At 34.3% G+C, this 24,595-nt stretch overlaps 2 protein-coding genes and 1 non-coding gene across 3 annotated transcripts; 2 read left to right on the forward strand and 1 right to left on the reverse strand.

The window, feature by feature from the left end:
- Nucleotides 1–790: 790 nt before the first annotated feature.
- On the reverse strand, nt 791–6,174 carry LOC114294137 (trihelix transcription factor PTL-like). Its single transcript, XM_028238253.2, has 3 exons — nt 5,460–6,174; nt 3,556–3,952; nt 791–2,011 (listed from the first exon to the last, which is right to left on the reverse strand). Exons 1-3 carry the CDS (start codon nt 5,930–5,932, stop codon nt 1,244–1,246), a joined length of 1,638 nt encoding a protein of 545 aa, XP_028094054.2. The 5' UTR covers nt 5,933–6,174; the 3' UTR covers nt 791–1,243.
- A 3,314-nt stretch (nt 6,175–9,488) lies between these two features.
- TRNAR-UCG (transfer RNA arginine (anticodon UCG)) lies at nt 9,489–9,562 on the forward strand. The gene has a single exon. It is a non-coding gene; the product is annotated as a tRNA-Arg (tRNA).
- A 17-nt stretch (nt 9,563–9,579) lies between these two features.
- Nucleotides 9,580–13,174, forward strand: LOC114294147 (pentatricopeptide repeat-containing protein ELI1, chloroplastic). Its single transcript, XM_028238267.2, has one exon. It carries the CDS (start codon nt 9,884–9,886, stop codon nt 12,626–12,628), a length of 2,745 nt encoding a protein of 914 aa, XP_028094068.2. The 5' UTR covers nt 9,580–9,883; the 3' UTR covers nt 12,629–13,174.
- The last annotated feature ends 11,421 nt before the right edge of the window (nt 13,175–24,595 follow it).

A 24,595-nucleotide genomic window follows, 5' to 3' on the forward strand; every position in this document is an offset into this window, starting at 1 on the left:
CATCAATAATTTCACACTCAAATCAAAACTATTTTCAAAACTCTTTACCAACAAATTTTTTACACTCAAATCATAATTTCACAACACACAAACTCAAAATACAACTCATACTCTCAAATCACATTTACAAAACACAACCAAACACAGAAGGTTTTGGAGATCACAATTTAGAGACAAAATTATTTTTTAGAGACCAAATATTTTGTTATGAAAAGTGTTATTATATTTTTAGCAATTAAAATTAGACATTAGTGATGAATTATTATTTTTTTTGGACCAAATTTTTTGTCTTAAAAAATAAACTATTTGAAACCAAATTATTTTGTCCCTAAAAATCTATTTATTAGTAACATTTTTAAAATTGTCAATAAAAGCCTTGTTTTTGACTTTTCAGGACGACCTTTTAGCGATTATTCTCATGACGATAAAAATTAGTTCCTAAATGTCTTCTACAACAAAATTTTCATTTTTAAAGACCAAAATATTTGATCTCTAAAACTCTTATATGTTGTAGTGATATCAAGAAATATTAGAAATATAAATAATTAAATTCTATTTTTTACACACACAAAAAAAAAAAAAAAAAAGAGGACAAAACTCCAAATTAAAAAATAAGGCAAATTTAGAAGGGGGAAAAAATGGAAGCAAATTTCTCTTCCAATTTAAAAACATGAAGAACACCCCATAATAATTTAGGTTTCAAGAACCTTCAAGCTGTGACCCTAATAAATGAAGTTAATGACAAAGATATCCCCAGTCACCACTTATTACATGAACCAACAATATTACATACTCAATATTCTTATTCATAATTTTATTCAAAAATATCAACAAATGCTTCATATTCATTTCATGAAAAGACCCACAACACACTGATTGAGTCTTGACCACTTTTAACCATTGTAGATAAAATTCTTGATAAAAATTCTGAGCACAAATCTTTTGCCTGCATGAAGAGACAAACCTATCTTCCAATCGACACAGATCATCATACCTCTTCCAATAAACAATTTACATCACTTAGATTTGAAGACCTTTAAAAAAAAAAAAAAAAAAAAAAAAAAAATACACTGCAATTCTTATTTGAGCTAATCTTGGTGGTTTTAATCCAAAGGGGTTTGGTTGAGTAAAAAGATATTGGATATTATACCAAAGTTCAGGTTCAACTCTTCCGGTGTTAGTCATGTGCGCGACAACATATAAGATTGGTAAGACGAGCCTTCCACACCATACCCAATGATTTTTATTCTTTACTGAACTTCAAATCATAATTGTCCCACAGGGTTCCCTTTTCATTCATCATCAGGACTGGAAAGTTGTTCTCATGCACTTCATTGCCAATTTTAGAGCTACAAGTTGAGAGTCCATCATTGTTTTGCGTACCAATCTCTTGTCCATCGTAATAAATTCTTGAATTCTGAACACTACCACCCTTCTTCTCATACTCCATTGTCTTGTTAAAATAGAAGCTGATATTTTCCCATGTCTGTCTACACCTCATCACACTCCAATCATACCCCAAACAAGCCATTCTTGCCACTATCTCCTCCCATAGCCATTCTTTTGAATTCTCACTTTCTTGAAACCTTGGTTCCATACTTGTCCTTAGTTGAATGAAACTTGAGATCTCCGGTTCAAGCCACTCGGTACTTCTGTTAGTGTCATCTTCCATATCTTTGCAATCTTGGATCTCCGGTAAAGAAACTTTTAGTTCTTTCCTTGTAAATTTCTGCAAAACATCCATTAATGCGGTGTCTCGAGCTTCGATCCATGCTCTCTCATTAGCCCAAAATTTATATTCTTGATCCAACCGAGCCTTGTTTTCTTTCCTCCATTCTTCCTCTCTGATCATACTCTCCTCTTCTTTCTGCTCAATAGTTTTCAACATCTTCTCCATCCAAACCTCCTGTGTGTCCATCAACTTCCTCATCCCTGAGTCTACAAATTCGACCACCTTCGCTTTCCAGCTCTTCTTGACCTTTCTAAAACTTTGGCTCTCATTCGTGTTAGTCTAGCAAAACAATAAACAGAATGTTAATCACAAATATTATGATCAAATTGACTCAAAATAAATAATAAGCATGCACTTTAAGAATTTGTAAAGTCATCAGAGTTTAGAACAATAGCTCGTAAGAATCTAAGAAGCAAGGATCCTTGTTCCTAAATATTTCTGTCCCCCTATCTCAAATCATTCATAGTCATTGGATCATATGAGAATCTCAAGATTTGAGAATCTCAAGACATATCCAATAGTTGTGAGTAATTTGGACAAAAATATTTAGGATAGGGATCCTTTGGCGAATATGAGAATCATGATGTCATTATCTCATAAATGTTTTTACTCATATCACGAAAGTGTTACACGAATGAAACAATTTCAAAATAAAACTTAGGCTAAGTTTGATATATTGCAAAAAAGTCAAAAAGTCAAAAAATTATTCAAAAAGTTAAAAAGTTATCATTATTCACCAAAAGTCAAAAATTACGGCTACACAACTCTCAATCCTAATTTTTTTCTACACACTAATTTATACAATTTTTTAATACATATTTTTTCATAAAAAGTCAAAAAGTTAACCCCAAACATTCATATTTTTTTCCTCTATTTTTTAGTCTAAAAAGACAAAAAGTACACTTATTTAAGACACTCCAAATAACCTCTTAGTCACAACATGTGTTGATGTAATCTCTCTTCAGTGTTCATAATTACTAAAAGACTCGAACCAACTCAAGAAACAAAATTACTCAAGATTGAAAATATGTGAAATATAAGAACTCTCAAATTTTGTTATATGGGAAAATTGTTAGAAAAATAATATCAAACTATATGAAAAATATAATTTAAAATTATGTAAACGATTTTTGGGCAAAATCAAAAACTAAAATAAATCGACATAATAACGTGATAAAACTTACAGTACTTAAATAGATAAAACCTGATCGAGTCGAGTGTGTGACGCTCTTTCCTTAAGACAGATTCATCCTTCCACCGGTGCTTAGGATTCAATGGACGTCTATCTCCCAAGATACAACGATCAATATCTTACACTAGCAACACTACTATTGCAAGCCTAGCGAACTTAGCTATGCATGTACCCTCTTTATAGAAAAATTAGACTCAGGAAATATGAAGAATAAATACAAAGTGAAGAAGAAAATGACAATTCTCTATACAAATTGAAGTGGGGGATATGGAATTTAGATACTTCTATGTGACTCTTCAAAGAGGTTGTGACTCTTCAAAGGACACGCATTTCCATCTCAAGAGACACAACAACTGGAATAAATTTAAATTTAAATTTTCCAACAAAAAATCACATCCTATATAAACACTATGAAAAACAAATGTAACACATTGTATCGTGTTTTCTCTTGAAGAATACACTAGTATATATGTAGGAGAATTGCAACAAATGTGATTAATTCTCAATAAATATACAACAATTACACATTGATTCATATAATAAATAGTAATTATGTACCATATTAAAATTTTAACTGAATTATTAAATAATAACTTTGTTTTTGTTAAAATTCCAAACAATTAGTGCTTACCTTCTTCTCCATAGAACGCTTCAACATCAATGCCATGGCTGAAAGATCATCACCATTGTTTATGGAAGAAGAAGTCTCAAATTCAGATGAATTAGATCGGTTATCGCTCTCGAGTAGCTTCTGGTCCTGCAAATCTTCTTGATTTTCTTGATTGAAAATAAAACTGTTTGTCATTGGGTTTGGATAAACAAGATTGTATTTGGCAAGATGGGTATCTGAAGATTCATTGATGGGTTCTTCACAGAGGGCTTGAAGCTGGCGAAAGAACCTATAGTGCTTGCCATCATGTCTTCCAGCTTTACCTTCCTTAGTCTTCTTATAGTACTTGTACAAGTTCTCAAACTTCTCTCTGCATTTCCTTCCACTTCTCTGGTACCCATGTTCCTCCCACATTATCCTGTAAAGAGAGAGAGAGAGAGAGAGTAAAGAAAATAGAAATTGTTGGAGTAATCCAGAATTTTAGTAATTAAGTAAAATGTATTGAATGGTATGAAGTAATGTGTGGGATGATAAAAAAAATATCATAAAATGATCATAAAAGATTTTTCATCCTTAGATTACAAATACAATAAAATACCACACACTAATCAAATGATGAAAAATTTTCATGAAATATTTCATGATAATTTTTTCATAATCCGTAATACTATTTATGGTATAATATGTAGTAGAGTGTTGGGATTTTAAGAGTCACTTAAGATATGTTTAAAGTGTGAGTGTAATTATCTTGAATTTCTTAAGTATGAACAGGGGTGATTCAACCATTAAGTTACTTAGACTGTCGCATGAGTCTCATAAAATAGTTTTAAAAAATTCTTATTGTTGGAAGACTCCAATTTTTCAAAAGTTTAGTTAGATGGACACTTTATTTTTATGTTTAGTCTAAGACGGATCTCTAAAAATCTTGGACCACTACTAAATATGATAGGGAGATAAATACATTTTGTAAGAGTTTAGATGTATCTATGTCTTGTATATAAAGAGGCTAGTTTATAGAAGAAAAGAAGAATAAGAAACTATAGAAGAAAAGAAGTTTTTAGAGTTCTTGAAAGGCACTAGTGTCTGTTAAGAGCTCTGTACGACCTTAGAAGAGTACAATCTCCACAAATTTTCTGCTTATTAGGTAAACATATTTACATTTATTATGTGAACATGAGTTCTTAAATGGAACAAATCATCCTTATTTTTTCCAACAGAAATAACCTGAAAACTGAAGCTAAAGTATTGACATAAACATATATAAATAACCCTAGATTTTAAGTTTCTCCTCTAACATTTTGCATCATATATATCGGTAGATATAAGATAGTATTAAGTAATGTGTTTATTTATCAGCGAAAAAAAAAAAAGAAAAAAGGGAGAAATATTTTTAAAGAACAAACAAGATACAAGATATATACATATCTAGGTTTTGGGCAAAAATGCATTAGTATCAATACAACGCATCCCAACTATGTTGGCATTCGAATCAAGTCCAATCATATGTAAACCCAAAACAAAGAGAGCAGAATTGAAGAGGTTCCAATTCATATCGGGTAATATGTTGGTAAATATCAGTACAGAAATCCAAATTTCTAATTCGTATTGACTGATATGGATATTTGGTCTCTGAATAACATAGAAGGCATGTTGTTTACAAGCACCAAAGTGTAAACCCATTGATAATTAAAACACTAATAATTGAATTAATTCAAGTGTTCAATCAAAGATTTGTGAAACATAAACCAAGTAAGGCAGTGAAAGCTAAGTTACCTTCACAACAAAACCAAATAGGGTTCTCAAGATTTTGTAAAATATAAAAGAACCCTAGTGGTCTTCCTTAGTTTTACTCAAGAATCAGCATAGCAAGAAACAAAAAACAATAAAAAAAATAAAAACAATAGAAGGTTAGATATATCATATACCTAGAGACATCATCCCACAAGGGAGCTTTGAGATTGATCTCTTTGAATTTAGAATCAAGACGAGATCTGATTTCAAGAAGAGTGAGAGTCTCTTGTCTAGGCCATCTACTACTACTACTACTACTTCCACCACCACCATCTCCATTAACGGTCTCCATCTCTAAGCCAAACTGATGAGCATGAGCAGCAGCAGAAAATGAAGGAGGAGGAGGACTAGGACTAGGATTAGGAGTGACAACAACAACACTACTAGTACTAGTACTACCAGTGTTGTTATTAATGTTGTTATGTTGTCCAAATTCATGACCAAACACCTCTCCAGTGCTGTGACAATAACCACCCAATATGAATGGTTCTGAGAGCTGTGGCTGTGGCTGTGGCTGTGGTGGCTGTGGAAAACAGTTCCTTCCGGTTCCGCCCATGATCTGTCTCAGATCAAGGAAGCCATAATTGTTTCTGTTTCTCTCCTCCATTATTAGGTTTTGAAACTGAAATTATTTGCAATAGAGAAGAGAAGATCATATGTGAGTGACTGAATGTGAAAAGAGAGAAAGTTGAGAGAGAGAAAGAGAGAGAGAGAGAGTTAAAGCTAGGTAGATGGACCTAAAGATTCAAAAATGGAGAAGAGGGGGGCCAACAAGCAGCTGCACAAATTCGAGCTTTTAGTGGACGACAGGATCCGAGTCCACCGCACCTTTCTTTACTCAAAAAGTTTCAAAATACCCATACAATCCTCTCATATAAATTGAACTTTGAGAATTATGTTCAATTTTATAAAAAAAAAATTTATAATAATTATTTTTTATAAATAAAAATATTATAATATTCTTAATAATAGGTAAAGCCAAATATCTTAAGTTAAATCCAAGCCTAGATACTTAAAATTCATTAGAATTAGGTTTTAAATATCTAGTTTAACTTATATGGTATTTGACTCTATATTTTACTTGAAATATTATAAATATCATTATTATCTAATCTAATTAAAAAATAAAAAATAAAGAAACTAAACATAAGATATAATCTCTTATATAAAGCAAGTCTCATTTTTTAATAATCTCTTATATAAAACAAGTCTCATTTTTTTTATAAAATTCACATGAGAGAATTGTGGTTGATTTTGTAAATGATTTAACTCTGTTTATATAGTTGGAACTGGAAAGTGAGAGAGAGAGAGAAGAGGTGAGAGAAGAGGAGAGAGAAGGAATGGTTTTGCTCCACCAATAGGTGGCCGACAAATGTTTGAGAGTACAGGATGGGAATTTGGAGATCCAATGTTAGCCAAGGTTTGATTTGATTAGTGCCTAAGATTATAGGAGTATCTTTTTTGAGAGATGTAAATTAACCAAACTGTGGCTTAGCTTGTAAATATACATCATAAACTCGGCTTGTTAAGAAACACATTTCAGCTTGCACACTGGTTAATTGAATTACTATAGAACTTAAATGGTGACATACAAAAAATAAATAAAAATTGTATAGAATTGTTGTACATAATAAAATGATTTATGTATAAATTTCTTGGTGCTTTAACATTTTCCTAATTGTAAACTTGAACCAACTCTATTAGTTCAATTGACTGTATTTTTTAAGGCTTTCTATATGTTAGTTTAATATATATTGTTCGATTCATTTTTTAAGCACGTAGGTTTTGAAATGTCTAACATTAATTATATTAGCACTTTTTGATTTGTATAACTTGTTCTCTTAATCTAATTATCTCTCCACATATAGAATAGACTAGCTTAATTTTTATGAAGATAAAATTAATGATGTATAATGATGATATTTTTTGCTAAGGGCATAAACAAAATACATCAGAACTCCCTATTTCTAAGCAATACAAAACTAGTGATTGCTAACAAAAAAAGAAACATAAAGTACTGTAAAGTAGTGATTAAGATATTAGGGTTGAATACATTGTGACAAGTCTCTAGAAACCCATCTTTTACCCTACAATTGGAAAAGGTTTTACCAAATGTATTGTCAACATTAAAGTGAGAAGACATAAAAGGATACCTTTTGACACAAACTGTATTCTTTAACCAATGAAAAATAACATTTTATTTGTCTTATTTAAGATATGTCATAAAGTCTATTTCTACATTTGTCATGCTAAAAGTCCTAGATTTTAACATAAGAATTAGTTGTTAAAATAACATCATATTCAAGTTTGGTTTTAAAAACTCACATATATATATATATATATATATATTCTATAAATCATGTTTAAACAATTCAATACCTAGCTTAAATAATTAGTCCATATTGGCCTCTCTCTCTCTACTCAATACCTAGCTAGCTTTTAGACTTATTTATAGTCCATAAACACTGGCCTAATTTCCTCTCAATCAGCCTAAAGTGGAGACTTTCCCTTTCCTTGGGTGCATATGGAAAAGAATTATTACGAGTAATGCATGTAGTTTAATTACCACCTTGTACTTATTAACTACTGGTGGGTTGAGATTGGCTAAAATTGACCATAGTTTGCACAAGATCACGCAAACAATTCTTCTCTCCCTCTACCTTGGGTTTTACTTTTCCATGGTATGAAGGCCGCACCAAGCACTGGTTTTTCATCCAACCATCCATTCTTATTTGTTATTGTCTAGTTGAAGTTGTTGTGCACCGTTCAAAATATTTTTGATGTAAAAAATTAAATCAATCGAATATTTAATATTTTAAAAAAAAAATTGACCATTGAGAGCTAATCAATCTGTTTTTTATATAGATACATTATTTACTTAACAAATACTAAAAATTGAATGATTTTAAATCACTAAGGTGAGGAAAAGGTTGCTGAATTTAACCCTAGTGCATGACTGCATCACTGGTCAGGTCATCCAAAGCTTTTTTTGTACCTCAACTGAGACCAGATGTTGTTCTTTAGGTGTCAAAGCCAAGCCAAGCCAAGCCAAGCTCAGCCCAGGGCCAGCCAAAGATGGTAAAGCAAGGATAACCCAATTGGATGGGGAAGATTTAAAAAAACAAAAACAAAAAAAAGTGAGGTGTATGCAAATTAGGAAAGGTGGGTCCCAATCTTTTGACAGCCTAACCCTTGTCATTATACTACCATATCATATCATGTGACCTATATATATGGTTTTGATTGTTGGGGTCTTGAGTGGATTGAAACAAAAGGGTGATTAAACATGAGTCATTAGGAGATACCAAAAATATAATAATTGAGACAAATGTATTTGAAATTAATATTGATGCATGAGAGATTCACCCAATTCACTTTATTGGCTTAGTTTATATTACATATAATTTGAATTTTTAAAAAATATTTTTCTTAATTCACACTATTCTAAGGTCTTATCTTTTACAAAAATTAATATGAATCACACGTTACACTTATAAGTACTTTTCTAGTTATGAATTTTATATACACATCTTAAGGGAAATTTTAATGTACTCCACTTTATAAATTTCATATCATATGCACCTATATATAGTTATGTAATTTTCTTTTTTAATTATGACTAATTTTCTTCTTTAGTTATAACATTGTTTTAATTATGACTCATGAGTTCTTTAATTATGACACATGAGTCCTTTAGTTATATCTCATGTTGTGTTTAATTAGGATTTTTTTTTTTTTTTTTGAGTTATAACTTAGAAAATTAAAATTATGTCATTTTTCATTTTAGTTATAATGTGCATATGGTGCACGGTATTTCCCACATCTTTATTGATTCTCGTATGGAGAATAACTAATTTTGCCACTAAAGTAATATTATAGTAATTTTATATTAATTTTTCTTAATTTTATTATATTTATAATTTTAACATATTCATTAAATTATATACATTTATTAGTTGAATATTTCAATACTTATTTGTTAAGTGAAACTCTAAAAATGATTGTTTTTGAACTTCTATTATATTTAAATGAATTATAATTAATATTTGTATGGTGTTTTTCTTATTTTGTTTTTGTTGTTTATGTGAAAAATAATTTTTTTTCTTCTACCCAAGAAAAACAAAGCTCTTATGCATTAGTAGTTTAATAGATCACAAATATAAGACCGCATAGCGCAGTGGATTAGCGCGTTTGACTTCGGATCAAAAGGTCGTGGGTTCGACTCCCACTGTGGTCGCATTTTACTTACCACTCCGGTTTCGTACTTTTACAAAAAAGTTTATTTTGCGCCCTTTTGAAAAAAGTAGTCAATCCAAACAGTTCCTAATCTCGGTAACGTTCTGTTTGGATGCTGCGTTTTTCTTACAAATAGTCTGCTTTTGCTCCCTTTTCCAAAAAGTTATCAATCCAAACAGTTCCTAATTGCGCGTCTGTTTTTGCTTCCTTTTCCAAAAAGTTATCAATCCAAACAGTTCTTAATTGCGCGAATGAACTGTGTTTCGTTTTGGTTTTGAATGTAACTGAGATATGCAGAGGCAAGTCGTGAACACGACGTTTAATGAATCGTGGTCTCTTTCGCTGCTATCGCTCTCTCTCCACTCGCGCTCTGCCAATTCAAGAGACCCCACAATTCAAGCTTTTTCAATCCAACAAGAGGATTCAAGAGCTTGGGAGGCTCGGCCGAGTCGATGAAGCCCGCAAACTGTTTGATGATATGATTCAGAGAGACTCTGTAGCTTGGAACACTATGATTTCTGGGTACTCTCAAAATGGCCGATTGGAGGAGGCTCGAGCGCTCTTTGACTCGTTTGCAGGCAAGAATGTGAGGACTTGGACTTCAATGTTAACTGGGTATTCCAAATATGGCCGAATTGAGGAGGCTCGTTGGGTGTTTGAGTCTATGCCTGAGCGAAACATTGTTTCTTGGAACGCTATGGTTAGTGGGTATGTCCAAAATGGTGATTTGTGCAATGCTCGTAGGTTGTTTGATCAGATGGGGGAGAGAAATATTGTGTCTTGGAATTCAATTATTACTGGGTATTGTCATTGTTGTCGAATGAGGGAAGCTCGAGAGTTGTTTGATCAAATGCCTGAAAGAAATTCAGTTTCTTGGATGGTTATGATTTCTGGGTATGTTCAGATTAATGATTTTAAAGAAGCTTGGGATGTGTTTGTGAGGATGCATAGAAGTGAGGTTAGGCCTGACCAGTCAATCTTTGTTGTAGCATTTTCGGCGATTACGGGTTTAAATGATTTTGAATTGATTGGGAGTTTAAGGACACTTGCCATAAAGATGGGTCTTGAGAGTGATGTGGTTGTTGGCACAGGAATCTTAAATGCGTATACTAGAAGTGGGTGTTTGGAGGTTGCTATGAATTTTTTTGAATCGATGGCAGAAAGGAATGAATTTACTTGGACCAGCATGATTGCAGCCTTTTCGCAGTGCGGCAGATTTGGTGACGCAATCGCATTGTCTAGAAGGGTTCCCGAGAAGAGTGTGTCTACACAGACTGCAACTATGACTGCATATGCCCAGAATGGGAGAATTGGACAAGCAAAACAAATATTTGATGAGATACCGAACCCTAATGTTGTTGCATGGAATGCTATGCTTGCTGGGTATGCCCAAAATGGAATGCTTGAAGAAGCAAACAACTTGTTTTTGCGAATGCCTAGTACGAATTCTGCTTCTTGGGCAGCCATGATTGCGGGGCTTGTGCAAAACGGACAAAGTAAGGAAGCTGTAGAACTGTTAGCTGAGCTCCATAGATCAGGAGCTGTTCCAAGTCATTCCAGTTTCACGAGTGCTCTCTCCGCGTGTGCCAACATTGGAGCCATTGAGATGGGTCGACAAATACACAGTCTCTCCATTAAAAGTGGATGTCAATTTAATTCATATGTTGGAAATGGGTTGATATCCATGTATGCCAAGTGCAAGAGCATAGAAGATGTTTCTCAGATGTTCTGTAGAATGAGACACAGAGATATTGTCTCTTGGAACTCCCTCATCACTGGCCTTTCAGAGAATCACATGTTGGATGATGCTCGTAATACTTTTGAGAAGATGCCTAAGCGGGATGTTGTGTCTTGGACTGCCATTATATCAGCTTATGTCCAAGCCCGTAATGGAGAAGTGGCTTTGCAATTGTTCCTTGACATGTTAGCCCATGGAATAAATCCAAATGAACTGACAGTTACTAGCCTCCTAAGTACCTGCGGGAGCCTAGGTGCTACTAAGCTTGGTGAACAAATACATGCCTTGATATATAAATTTGGATTCAATTCATATGTCTGTGTTGGTAATTCTCTGGTAACAATGTACTTCAAGTGTGGGTGTGAGGATGGATTTTCAGTATTTGAGGAGATGGGTGAACAAGACATCGTTACATGGAATGCAATTCTAGCTGGCTGTGCACAAAATGGATTTGGTGACAAGGCTATCAAGATTTTTGAAAAAATGAAGACCAACGGTGTAGTTCCTGATCAAATTAGTTTTCTTGGGATTTTGTCTGCTTGTAGCCATTCAGGGTTGGTAGATGAAGGATTGGGGTATTTCAATTCAATGAGCCAAGATCATGATATTTTGCCATTAGTTCATCACTATACTTGTATGGTTGATCTTCTTGGGTGGGCTGGACGGCTCTCTGAAGCAGAGTCTCTTATTGAGAACATGCCCATAGAGGCAGATTTGGTGATATGGGAAGCTCTTCTTGCTGCTTGTAGATTCCATCGTAATATCAAACTGGGGCAAAAAGTTGCAGAAAGGCTCGTTCAAATGGGTACACAGAAATCTGGGCCTTATGTCTTATTATCAAATTTATATGCTTCTCATGGCATGCAGGACAAAGTAAGGGAAATACAGAAATCAATGGTTGATCGAGGAGTGAGTAGAGAACAAGGATTGAGCTGGATTCAGATCAAGAGTAAGCTTCACTATTTCCTCACAGGGGATAAGACACATAATCAGATTAAAAATATTTACTCGGTGTTAATGGAATTTTATGGGCACTTTCAAGCAACGGGTTATGTCCCAGACACAGACTTTGTTCTGCATGATGTGGAGGAGAAGCAAAAGCAAAATGAGCTTCTCTACCACAGCGAAAAGCTTGCTGTTATCCTCGGGATCTTGAGCACACCTAATGGATCACCTATTCGGATTTTGAAGAACTTGAGGATTTGCTGCGACTGTCACAATTTTATGAAATATTTGTCCAAGGTTACTGGGAGGAAGATTGTCATTCAAGATGGAAATAGATTCCACCACTTTCTTGATGGTTCATGTTCATGTAGGGATTATTGGTGATGCAGTCATCATTTTGAGATGGTTCAAACTCAGTGGGATGGCTTTAAAATATGAGCAGTAATCCTCAATTTCAACTAAATGGATCAGAAATTTTATTTCTGAGTTTGAAGGTGGAAAGATTTTCCCACTGGCAGCTCATTGAATTCAACACTGATGGTGGTGCATCAGTCTGGAAATGATTGGAGACATGAATTTGGACAATAGAAGAAAAGTTTTGGTGAATTGTGTATTTTTGCTGACGTATATTGACATATCTTGTTGTAATAAAAATTACAGCAAGCAAACTCATTACAGGAAACCATGACAGAAGAATCGGACTTGAAAATGTTTGATGTGGAATGGATTATAACATCTACACGAGTGAGTAGATTATAAAGGGATATATATTTACCCAAAATTGTTAATGAAGCATTCTTATCGATTAAACAAGACAATGTAGGCACGAAATTGTTAGTAGGATCCATGTGTATTTTAGGGGCATAATGTCATGTTCTTTGCAAAAATTGTATCTTAACTCAATACACACAAGAAAATAATTTATTTTCACTTTGGGTTTTTTCCCTTTCCTAGCCCCTTCTGAACCTCTCTCCCCACCCTCATCCCTCCCCCTTCCCCCTTCCTCACCTCAATTTAGAAAATAAATTTAAAAACAATTTGTTGAAGGTGTGTTTGGTTTTAAGTTTTCAAAAATATTTTGAATTTTTTAGTTTTTTATTGTTTGGCATTTTGTTGTCTTGTCTGTAGTGATTTTTTTTTTTACATTTTAAATTATTATTTTTTAAATACACCTAATCTAAATGTATTTAAAAAGTTAAATATTTATTAAAAAAATTAAAAATTCAATAAATATAAAAATATATATAAATGAAAATATACTCCAAATTTTGTATATTGTTATATTAACAAATTATACTTTTACATGTATATGTATTGAGTATTTTTCCTCAAAAAATTACTTTATTATTTATATTTTCATTTAGAATCTGTCACTTCAACAAGTATCGATTAGGGTTTAGAATTTAAAATTTTATCTAAAAAAATAATTCAAGTGTGAGTTAAAATTGTAATTAAAAAAATAGAGTGACAGTGTGTATTGATGAGTGTTTTGGGAAGATGGATAAAAATTAATTTTTAACTTTTTTGATTTTTTTTTATTGTTTCATGTGAGAGGTGAGGTGACCCAAAATGAATTAAAAGTTGATTTTTGACTTATTTAATGTCGCCAAAACACCTGAGAGTAGTGGAGGGGTGTAAATAGAATTTCCCTTTTTCTAGATTGGTGCTTTGTGCACCTTTCTTCGCTTTGGTTTTATCTTCTCGGAAGCAAGATTTTGAAAAGTGGTTGTGGTCACCGTAATGATTGCGGTGACGGTTGCAGGGTGTAAAGGTTGTAGCTCAATGATTACGGTAACCAGAATCATGATTTTTTTTAATTTTTTGCACAATTTGAAGAAAACTTACCGATACACATATTTTTTTTTTTAGAATCACATTTATTGGAGTTTAAAATAAATTTTGATCAATTTTTGTTAATTTTTAAGTATGATCCAATATATTTTATATTTTTAAATCACTATAAAATGAGTTTTTTACATTTTATTTCAATAATTAATGATTTTAAGAATAATTGATTCTAAATGTTTACAAATTATTTTTTACCAATACCTAAACTAACTAAATAAAAAATATTTACAATTATTAAATGAAAGGATTATAAAATAAAAATTGTGCCATAAATAAATTAAAAAAAAATTCATATAAGATTTTTTCTTTGGGTTTTGATCACTTGAGTATTTGTTCTTTTTTTGTATGTTTTTTTTTTTTTCTTAAGAACATGAAGTTATTCAGAATATTATAAAGGGTGTAACGGTGTCTAACGAACTGCTACGGCCATTACGTAATATCGAAACAGTCGTTACACATGTAAATTTCTGTCACACCGCTATAGCAGCCGTAACGGATGACGGTAAGCACCACAACCGTTACATAACGGTTGCTACCGTTTTTTAAAACTTTGCTCGGAAGGAACCCATTTTTTCTCGAAAAACATGTTAGGGTTCTCTCCTGCTACTTCCATACAATTCCATTATTACCAACCCCCCATCAATACCTAAACCCAAATCCCTCCATCTTCAACCCTTAAATCCCAATTTCAAAAAAATCCTAGAAAATCCAGAAAAATTGTCCTAAGAAGGAGGAGGAGGAGGAGGACGAAAATGATAGTGATGACAACAACAACAACAAAAAAAAAAAAAAAAAAAAAAAAAAAAAAAAAAAAAAGAAGAAGAAGATGAACGTTGGTGATAAGTAGGAGGAGGATGTGAGGAAGATGAGGAATGGATGGCTAGCGTTTAATTTGAGATGGGAAGGGAGATCTATTGTTGGACCCAGATCCTAATAACATTTTGGCCGATGGATTGACGAGGCTACTGGCATGGGCAAGCGTGCAAGTGTTGTGGCATGGCAATCGTTCTTTATATCAGTGGCTATAATATAACAAAAATGTTAGAGACTTAAAAGTTTTGCCAAATATCTCGCATGGGTGTGGGACTTATATGGAACCCACATAGTGTGGGACTCACATAGGACCTATATGGTGTGGGTCCCATACCCATATGAGACATTTAATAAAAATTTTGATAAAACTTTTAGGATCTCTAATATTACCCATTAATATATAATTGTTGCAGCTCTCAAATATTCATTTATTGTTGCTCTTAGGGATGTAATCAGTTCGGTACGGTCGGTATTAAGGTAAAAAATTACACCGAACCGATAATGTCGGTTTGATTATTTTGAATGCTAATACAGACTGTTTCTCTCATCAAACCGCACCGAACCGAACGGTTTAGTTTGGTGCGGTTTAATCAGTTTAAGATTTTTCAAACTTAAACCATTTTTAAATATAATTATTAATCTATATAAAAATATTAAATTAGTTATTTGTCCACCATTTTAAACATATCCAATCTATCCATTTAATATATACTTTTCAATTCCTAAATTAACAAAAATAAAAACAAAAAAAAAGTTTAAAAATATCAAGGTTTCAAGAATAATGAGTTAGAGTTAAGATTATATATAATAAAAATTTACCAACTGTGGTTATGAAGATGATAAAATTAATTAATTAAGGTTAATAATTTATTATACTTATTAGAAATCATTATATTAATAGATTATATATATATATTATAAATACAATATATGTTGAAGCGATCGGTTTTGGTTTAGATCGGTGCATAAGGTGCTTAAACAGATACCGAACCGAAACCGAAAAAATTCAAATTTAAAAACTGCACAGACCAATTCTTGTTAAAAAACAGACCAAATATAGCCGGTTTGGTCCGGTTCAATTGGTTTTGTCGGTTTTTTCAATTTTTCTTACATCCATGGCTGCTTTTCTCCTTTTCATCCTCATTACCCTCCCTCCTTCGACTCTCTCTCTCTCTCTAAATTTGTTTTTGTGTTCCAGATTGTAAAAGGTCAGAAATTAAACCCCAAATTAAGTATGGGCCTAAGTGGTGAGGTCACCCTCCTGAGACGACTGGAAATGGAAAAAAAAGCATGGGCCAAAGCCCAAGGGAAGTGGGCCAATAGTAAGTCGAAGTAGGTCTAACCCGCCAAGGGTCCAAATGGACTCCACAAAGGAAAATGCCTAAGTCAAGTTGCAGAGGTAACACATGCAACAGTCAAGTTGTAGAGGCAACACATACAACGGTCAAGCTACAGAGGGAACACTTGCGGCGGTCAAGTTGTTGAGGGACTTTACCTCAGCACCGCCATTCTCCAATAATGTCGGTTCAATCGAAGCAATTAAGTTGCAGAGGTGACACTTGCGACGGCCAAGTTGTGAAGGTACTTTGTCTCAGCGCCGCCATTCTAAGTATTGTCGGTTCCGCCGCCATCTGGAGTTACTGAGGGAAGGAGATAACTGAAACAACTAAGTTATAGAGGCATTACTTGCAGCGCCCAAGTTACAGAGGCACTTTGTCGGCGCCGCCATCTCCAATATTGTCAGCTTTGCCATTTGAACTTGCTACGGGAAATGACTGCCGCAACAACTACAGCCGCCGCAACCAACTTGCAAAGGAAACATCCCGCCAAGGTGAAAGCAGTCTTTGGAAAAAGCTTCCCCTCTGCAAGTAGAGGCTAATGCTTGGCGCTGATAGCAAGCCCCAAGGCATTACTAGCCCAAGGCTGATAACAGGCCCCAAAGTTCATTCACTTGGCACTGATAGCAGGTCTCAAGACTTACTGGTTGGAGTTGATAGCAGGCCTAGAGATATCAGTTTACTGCGACAGCCCCGCAAAGATGGGAGCAGTGCAGCCCAAGCGCAAGGGACTCCCTTTCCATTTACCTAGGTCATGAACCTACCTTAGTAGCGTAGGCAAGACTAAGGAAACCCCCTTGGACTTGGTAGTAAGACACAGCATGGCTGATAGCAGGCTTAGCTGTGGCCTTCACCTTGGAAAACTGGGGAGTTTGTGGTTAGGTGGCTAAGGGTGAAGGCTTCGCTGAGGTGAGCATGAACATAGTCGATAGCAGACTAATGGAGTCCTGAGAATGCATGCACTGGCCAAGTAAAACTAAGAAGGCAAGTGCAGCAGCAAGGTTTACCGTTGTAAGTGCACTTGTTGAGATTCGAGCTGAAAAGGCAAATGCAGTGGCAAACACTTTCGCTGTAACTGCACTTGCTGAGGCTCAAAAGGGAGTTATAGCGCCAAACACTCCCGTCACAACTATACTTACTGAGGCTCAAAAAAAGTAGTTGCAAAGGCAAACTGTTAGTACACAGTACATGCAGAGGGATACGTGACACCTTCAGTTTGGTGGCTCAAGGCAGAATATTCCATGTGATCCTCTAGGACACATGTCCTCTCTCTATTTGGCCACTTGGTGTCCTCTTGGTACCAAGGAAAAGCCTATAAATAGGACCCATTTCCCAAGGTTCAAGAGGAGGAATTTTGGAAATTTGGGAGAGATACTGCCCATTTGTGCACTGCCATACATTTCTCCTTGAGCTACTTGCTTCACCCTCACCCAGCTACACACTCTCCAACTCCCAAACAGTTGTTGCCGCTCATTCTCCAGTCATTCCACCATTATTGGATCATTATCATAGTTTTGCCTCTCTAATCATCTTCCTAACCTTGAACCCCCTTACACAGATGTTACCTTAGTTTTCATTGTTGGGATCAATCAAGATTAGAAGCGTTGGTAATTTTTATAGGAAAAAAAAATTATTAATATAATTCTCAAATTAGTTCATGTAAGCCTATCTCCATCTATTTCCCAATTTAGAGGTTGTTTGGGGTGTCCTAAATAAGTGCACTTTTTAACTTGTTGGACTAAAAAGTGAAGGAAAAAAATATGGTTATTTGGGATAACTTTTTGATTTTTTACGAAAAGATGTGTAATATAATATTATTACAAATGCTAAAATGACTTTTTTACCCTTATAAATTGACACAGCGGCAGGAAGAGATGTTACGTGCTTGTTAGGTAGCTTGCCTGTGAATAAGTGGCTCTTATTGGTCCACGTAATTGGACAATGGGAAACACTGTGCAACGGTCATATTTTAGTGCTATTGTTGAACATTATTTTTTATTTTTTATTCATTTCCTTTTTTATTAGCTGGACAATAGGAAACACTGTGCAATAGTCATGTGCAGTGCTGTTGTTGAACATTATTTTATTTTATTTTAATTCTTTTCCTTTTTTATTAGCTGGTCTTGCTTGATGTGTGGGACCAATAACAACAAATCAAAACCCTGTACCATAAACAAAAAAAAAATTGTAATTTTTTTTAAATTTTTTTGAACAATGTTTTTGTGGACATATGTAACATAAAAACGGATAGAAAAGTATATAAAGTTCCTGCTAAAAAGTATTAAAAATTCACACAACCAAAACAAATTTATTACATTATTTTTGTGTTATGTGTTTTTTCAAATTTCTTCGTCACAGATTTTTGTTTATAGAAGGTGCATCTAAAAAAAAAATATTGCTTGTATCACAAAATTATTGGACATACGTCCATCATGTATTTTATATATTAATGATTGGACATACTTCATTTATAAATAAAATTCGTTCATAATCTATTTTACCGAAGACATCAAAACATTAAAACCAAACGTTTTTATAAATATATGATAATATAAATTTGAATCTCAGTTATACATATTAAAATTTTAACCAACATTATTGTTTCAAATATTCGCCCCAACCGCTGCGCTTGTCGTCCAAGTTGGTACATAATGTTTGCTCTTACAGCAGCCATTGTGGGGTCGAAGTCCCCCTCCTCAATCACATCGGTAACCCATGTGTATTCATTGTGGTCGGGCATTTCCAGGGCCACGTATTCGTCGCTATCTGGGATAGCCAGCGTGGCCTCATCAATTTGACTGTGTCGGCGTATGAAGTTATGTAACGCCAGCGACGTACATACAAAGGTCACCTGATTAGAGAACTCAATTTCTGAATATTCTGCAATGCCCCCTACTTCGCCTTTCAGGCACGGAATGTCCGCTCGATACAACTACGCAATGACAAATGTGCCTCATTGAACAGTTCGAACTCGTTCTATGGTGTTCAATTCCGATGGGCATTTTGGTGATACCTATTACCCTTGTACGGGGCTAGGTACCCTGTCTTGTTGCTATAGCTGCTATCCACTAAATAGTATTTTACTGCAACGAACACAAAAATGTTATTCACTGTGGCTTGTTTTTGGTAACCATTTCGTTGTCAGTTTGCAGTTTATAATTACAAAACTCAAAATTACTGCCAATAAAACATCATTTGAAAATAGTTTTTTTTTTTTTTTTTGTTTATAAATAATTGTCACCTACAATAATTTGAGGAAAAAACGTAGTGTCAAAAAATGAGTTTGCGTTGTTTTTAAACTGACATTTAAAATTTTTAGTAACAATTTTTTTTTCAAGTAAGTTTTTTGTTTCAAATAATTTTTCTTGCAAGTAATTGTTTTTCAATTAATTTTGATTTTCAAATAATGATTTTCCAATTACATTTTTTTTTTTTGTGAAATAGTTTTGCTTTCCATTCAGTTTTTTTTTTTCCAAATAAATAATTTTTCTATTATTGTGTTACTAATTATTTTGTTTTCCAATTTTGTTTTCAACTACTTTTTTTGTCAATAAATTTTCTTGTCAAATACAACAATTTTCAATTACATTTCTGTTTTTAGTAAATTGCAGTTTTAAATATTTTGTTTCGAAATAAAAAAATTTTGAATTAATTTATTTTCTTATTTGTTTATTTACAATTTTTTTTTTTGAAATGATACTGTGTATGATCGCATTATCATGTGGACATATTGGCTATTGGCACTTGCAATTTGATGATGATGAAATTTTGACACAAATATGTTCTGCACATGCAAGCAAAATATGTGGCCATTAGTGAAGGCAATTATTTGTGGGAAGAAATTACATTGCACTTGCATGACTACACTGAGCACATTTTTTAGCAGCAGCACTACCAACACTTATGAATTTTGTTTGTATTACCAGTATTGAAACGTTATTCATTGTATCAAATAAAATACATACAAAAAGTGTACACTTGAAGAAAATATGAAATCAATCCTACCGATATGTTCATAATATTGTTTATTTCCTTATTATTGTGAATGACTATTCATAATCTTTCCAATCAGCAACTGGAAATAGTAATTTTATCAATTTTTTGTAAAAGAGCAAGTATGATGTCATAATTTATCTGCTATTATTTTTAAAGTATACTATTTTATTAAATGTTTAATAATTTTTACCAGGTGCGGGGTCTGGGAAGCGATGTTTAGGCTCGGTTGTGACATAGTGCAACATCCTACTGTCGTGCATGCTCCCGTCTCAACTGGCTGACACAAACGTGAAGCACAAATCGAAGTCACATATGGCCAGTATATTCTGTGTTGGCACGCTTTTCCGGCCATAGTACGAAGTGGCGTACTCTTGCGAGACACGAGCCATCACGTGCGTGCCATCTAGTGCACCAATGCAGTCCTACACAACGCATCATTTTTTCAGAAGGTATAAATAAAAAATTCAGGGTATATGTCGGTACTGTATTCACTAAAATTTTATGAAAAGTGTCACCTTGAATGACCGGTCCCGCCGTTGCGATCGTAAATGTGGATGGCCCCCTTGTTGCACTTGCTCGGGCATAAGACTCCTACTATGAACCGATGTGAACAGTATCATAGCTTGTATAGCCTCATGGAAATTGCATGACAATGTCTCCTTTGAGTGTTAGAACCGTTCTTGCAAATTTTTCTAAGACATTCATTGCAATGCACAAATGAAAATGGCTACCTTCTTTTCCAGCAGAATGTCATGCTCCCGCTGTGGCAGTGTCAACCCAAAACTATGAAGCACGTCGTATAACAACAAGAAGACTGGTTTAGACATACTGACAGCATCTTCAAACCGACCTTCGTGCCTGTTAAACAACTCATACATCCATAAACGTCCCGAAAGTATTGATGTATTTCGAGGGACTTTGTGATAATGGTTGTAATAATATCTAGCTGCACTGTTCCATGTCTCTATCAAGTTGTGATCAATTTCAACCACCATTTCCCGTGCAATTTCAGCGATAGCTTCCCGGGATGTACAATTGTGCACGATGTGACTAAGACCAGCGTCGTCCGCCATTTGTAAAAAATAGAACGCAAAATATGCAAAAATTAAAGACAATACGACGGCCGCTACGAGTTTGATTTACAAGAATTTTCCACAACCTGAATGAGTGATGAGTAAAAATGTAAGCACACACCTTCTGCAAATACTATGGAAAGTCAAAGAGTTTAGGGGAGAGAGAGTGTAAGAGAGAACCACACTGTCAACAAACAAGAATATAAACAAATGAAAAGGGAAAGAAGAGATGGGACAAGGTGGTGGTGGGTACATTTTCTTGTATGTGTTGTGTACACTTGCTTGTGAGCATTAGAACAAGGAGAAAGGAGCCTACGTCTATGATTCCCTTTTTTTGGTTCACCCAAAAAAATTATTTGTGTTCAGAAAAGTCTATGTTATGCACCCAAAAAAAAATAGACACCTTGTTTTGGTATAATTTTTTAAAAATAGTGTTCAAAAAATTCTATTTTGTCCCGTTGCGTAATTTTTGTGTTCTCCACCTTCTGTTCATATTTTATAGTCAACTTTTTAAATTGGTAGACACACGTAACATAAATTTACAAAAATAGTAAGACAGTTTTACAAAAAAAAATCCGAATTTTTTTTTTACACTAATTGGGAACAAAATTATGCATGAAAAAAAAAAGAAAAAAGAAAAAAGAAACCAATTTGGAGGACTCCAGTCTTCAAAACAGTTAAAGAAGAAAAATGTAATGGCAAAAAGGAAAATTGTAAACTGTGAAAAGAGGAAATAAAAGCACAGTGTAGTGTGGGTAACTCCACAATGGGTTTCCTAAATTTACAATTGTAACCGTTTATAAGTGATTAAAAAGAAAAATAAGTACATATATATATATATATATATATATATATATAATTATCTTTAATGATCATTGAAAAAATTTGGAGGATTCTAGTTTAGTGTGGGCAACTCCAGTTTTTTCCTTGATTTTTTTTTAATCTTTAATGATCTTTTTTTCAAAATTATGTAAATTTTTTGTTTACTTTTCAGCTCTATTACAAATCTGAAAAATAAAAAAATAATAATAAAAAAGAAAAAAATCAAAAACAGAAATGTACAACCAAACAGAGGAGTTCTAGTTTGACACACTATACTTATTTTTGAGCTAAAAATTCTATGAAGTGGATTTAAAAAAATTAATAAATAAATATAATCATTCAAAAATTTGGAGGAATATGCAGAAACTTGAGACTTGAAGTAGTAGCAGTGAGAGGTGAAGCATCAACTTCTGTTGGTTCAACTCTCTTTATGAATCTGTAATTGGAGGAATATGCAGTTTTAAAATTCACTACAAACAACAACCACGAAAATACACTCCCACTACGCAGCTTTCAAAGAAATTCTGTGAAGAAGATAGAGTGTACGAACAATATTCACTGAAAAAGTAGTAAAACAGGTTGAGATTCCCATAATGCAAATTAGACAATTTCTAACTCAAGTGGCCAAAGAAAACCTGTTTCAGCAAACAACTGCAAGCATGTACTACAACATCAACATCATCACACAAACCAACCGATTGATAATAACAAAAAATTCCATGCACAATGTCACAGTTTTTGGTAAGGAAAAAAAAAAGGGCACACTGTCTTAGTTTGTTCAAAAGGGAAAAAAAAATAACAACAAACAAAGGAGGTTGCAACGTGATACAAATGCTGGACAATCGTCAGAACCAACCACCCATTCCAAAGTTTGCCGCTGATGGGCCACCCATACTTTGGGACTTCTTCATTCGCAACCAGCTAATAACAGTCGCGTCTGTCAAAATCCGCACCATTATGGCTTGATTTGCCGGGTTGTCCAGTACCATCAAACCAAAAACAATTAGTGGGTCTTGTGGATCCAGCCCTTTCAGCGAGTACAACCTTGTCATACACTTATCAATGAGCTCCTATGTCGAATCTCCATAATCATGATGCACGCGGACTTCTCTGTAGACGTCCCCGAATGCCCCGAGGAGGAACGAGTCCCCGTTCCGTTCGATATTGGGCTCACTACAGTTCGGACCCTCAAATTGTCATGGTTCTTAATCTAAACCAAAGAGTCCAAATCCGGCAAATCGTTTTGAGAAAACAGATTTTTAGAAAAGAAGTGCCAAACATGGACTGCTTTGCCAGATACAGAGTTTCCACCTAAATATTTTATTTTGGAAAATTTAGGAAACCCTGACTCGTTGCTTAAGGCCACGTGTCCGTCATCACCAAAGTTGCCTCGGCTCGGGAACTTGGGTACGATTGGGGAAGGTCACTTCGTGAGCACCCCCGCTCGCCCGATCAAAGATCGGCCTCCACTAACCATGATATCTATTTTTGAAAAACATTGTGTGTTTTTATTCCGGTTATTAGCCTAGATTTGCTATGTGATGCGCACAGCATACAAGTATAGACTGGATCGCCTGAATTGGAACAAAACATTTCATGTTTGTTTTTGAAAGATGGTTTGATGGTGCTACTCGCAAGTAGGCTAAGAAGTGGATTTGCCACCCTCGGGTGGGCTTAGAAAACATAATTTTGCCACTATCTAGTGGGCTTAAAACACACATTTGATGAATTGCTCCAATCCAAATAACCCAACCTTCACCCACAGGCATTCAGACAGTCATATCACATAAGAAAATAGCCTCATGGTAAGCATGCTATCATGGCAGTCACTCACACACATGCAAGGATGCTAAAGCATAAAACTCACCGAGTACTCCAAGCCAAAACAGAAGCTAATTAGAAATCCATGCATGATCCTAATTATACGGAAATGCCTAATGCAACACATGCAAAAATGCAACTATAGCAGGCTCGGCTATTCTAAACATGGCATATGAAATGCTACAGCTAACATGTATTCAACTTGGAATTGAAAATACAATGCAGTTAGTATGATGCGCCGAGCCTGATGCATGCAAAACAGATGAATGAATGCAAACATGCTATCATACTGTATGCTAATTGAAACATGCCCTAATTTAACCATCATAAGCGGGTAAATAAAAGGGAGAAAGACGTGGGGTTGGAAGACATACATCACACACACGCACACTTATTACAGTTGTGCCCTCGCGCAGAGGGTTCAAATAAATAATATACAGACCCAAATGAATAATACAGTCTGAATAAGTACAAAACCCTAATTAATTAACAAATTTAACTAGGAAAGCAATAAATTGGCATGCAAGCCAGGGACTGCCTCAAATCTGCTCCAGATGATGAATGATGCATGCTCGAGTTGCCTTGTGCGAAGAATCCCTCGCGATGCCCCAGTTTACGTCTGTTTGTAATTGTTCTTGGAA

Source organism: Camellia sinensis, chromosome 1 (assembly GCF_055761805.1).
Source record: "Camellia sinensis isolate YWXY chromosome 1, ASM5576180v1, whole genome shotgun sequence".
Classification (NCBI taxonomy): domain Eukaryota; kingdom Viridiplantae; phylum Streptophyta; class Magnoliopsida; order Ericales; family Theaceae; genus Camellia; species Camellia sinensis.

Excerpts from the sequence above, each read along its gene's own strand:
- LOC114294137 (XM_028238253.2), bottom strand. The coding sequence starts at position 5,932 with ATGGAGGAGAGAAACAGAAACAATTATGGCTTCCTTGATCTGAGACAG. Across the intron at positions 3,953-5,459 it reads TTGTGGGATGATGTCTCTAG|GATAATGTGGGAGGAACATG; the intron begins GTATATGATATA and ends CTCTCTTTACAG. Across the intron at positions 2,012-3,555 it reads AGCGTTCTATGGAGAAGAAG|ACTAACACGAATGAGAGCCA; the intron begins GTAAGCACTAAT and ends TTGTTTTGCTAG.
- LOC114294147 (XM_028238267.2), top strand. The coding sequence starts at position 9,884 with ATGAATCGTGGTCTCTTTCGCTGCTATCGCTCTCTCTCCACTCGCGCT.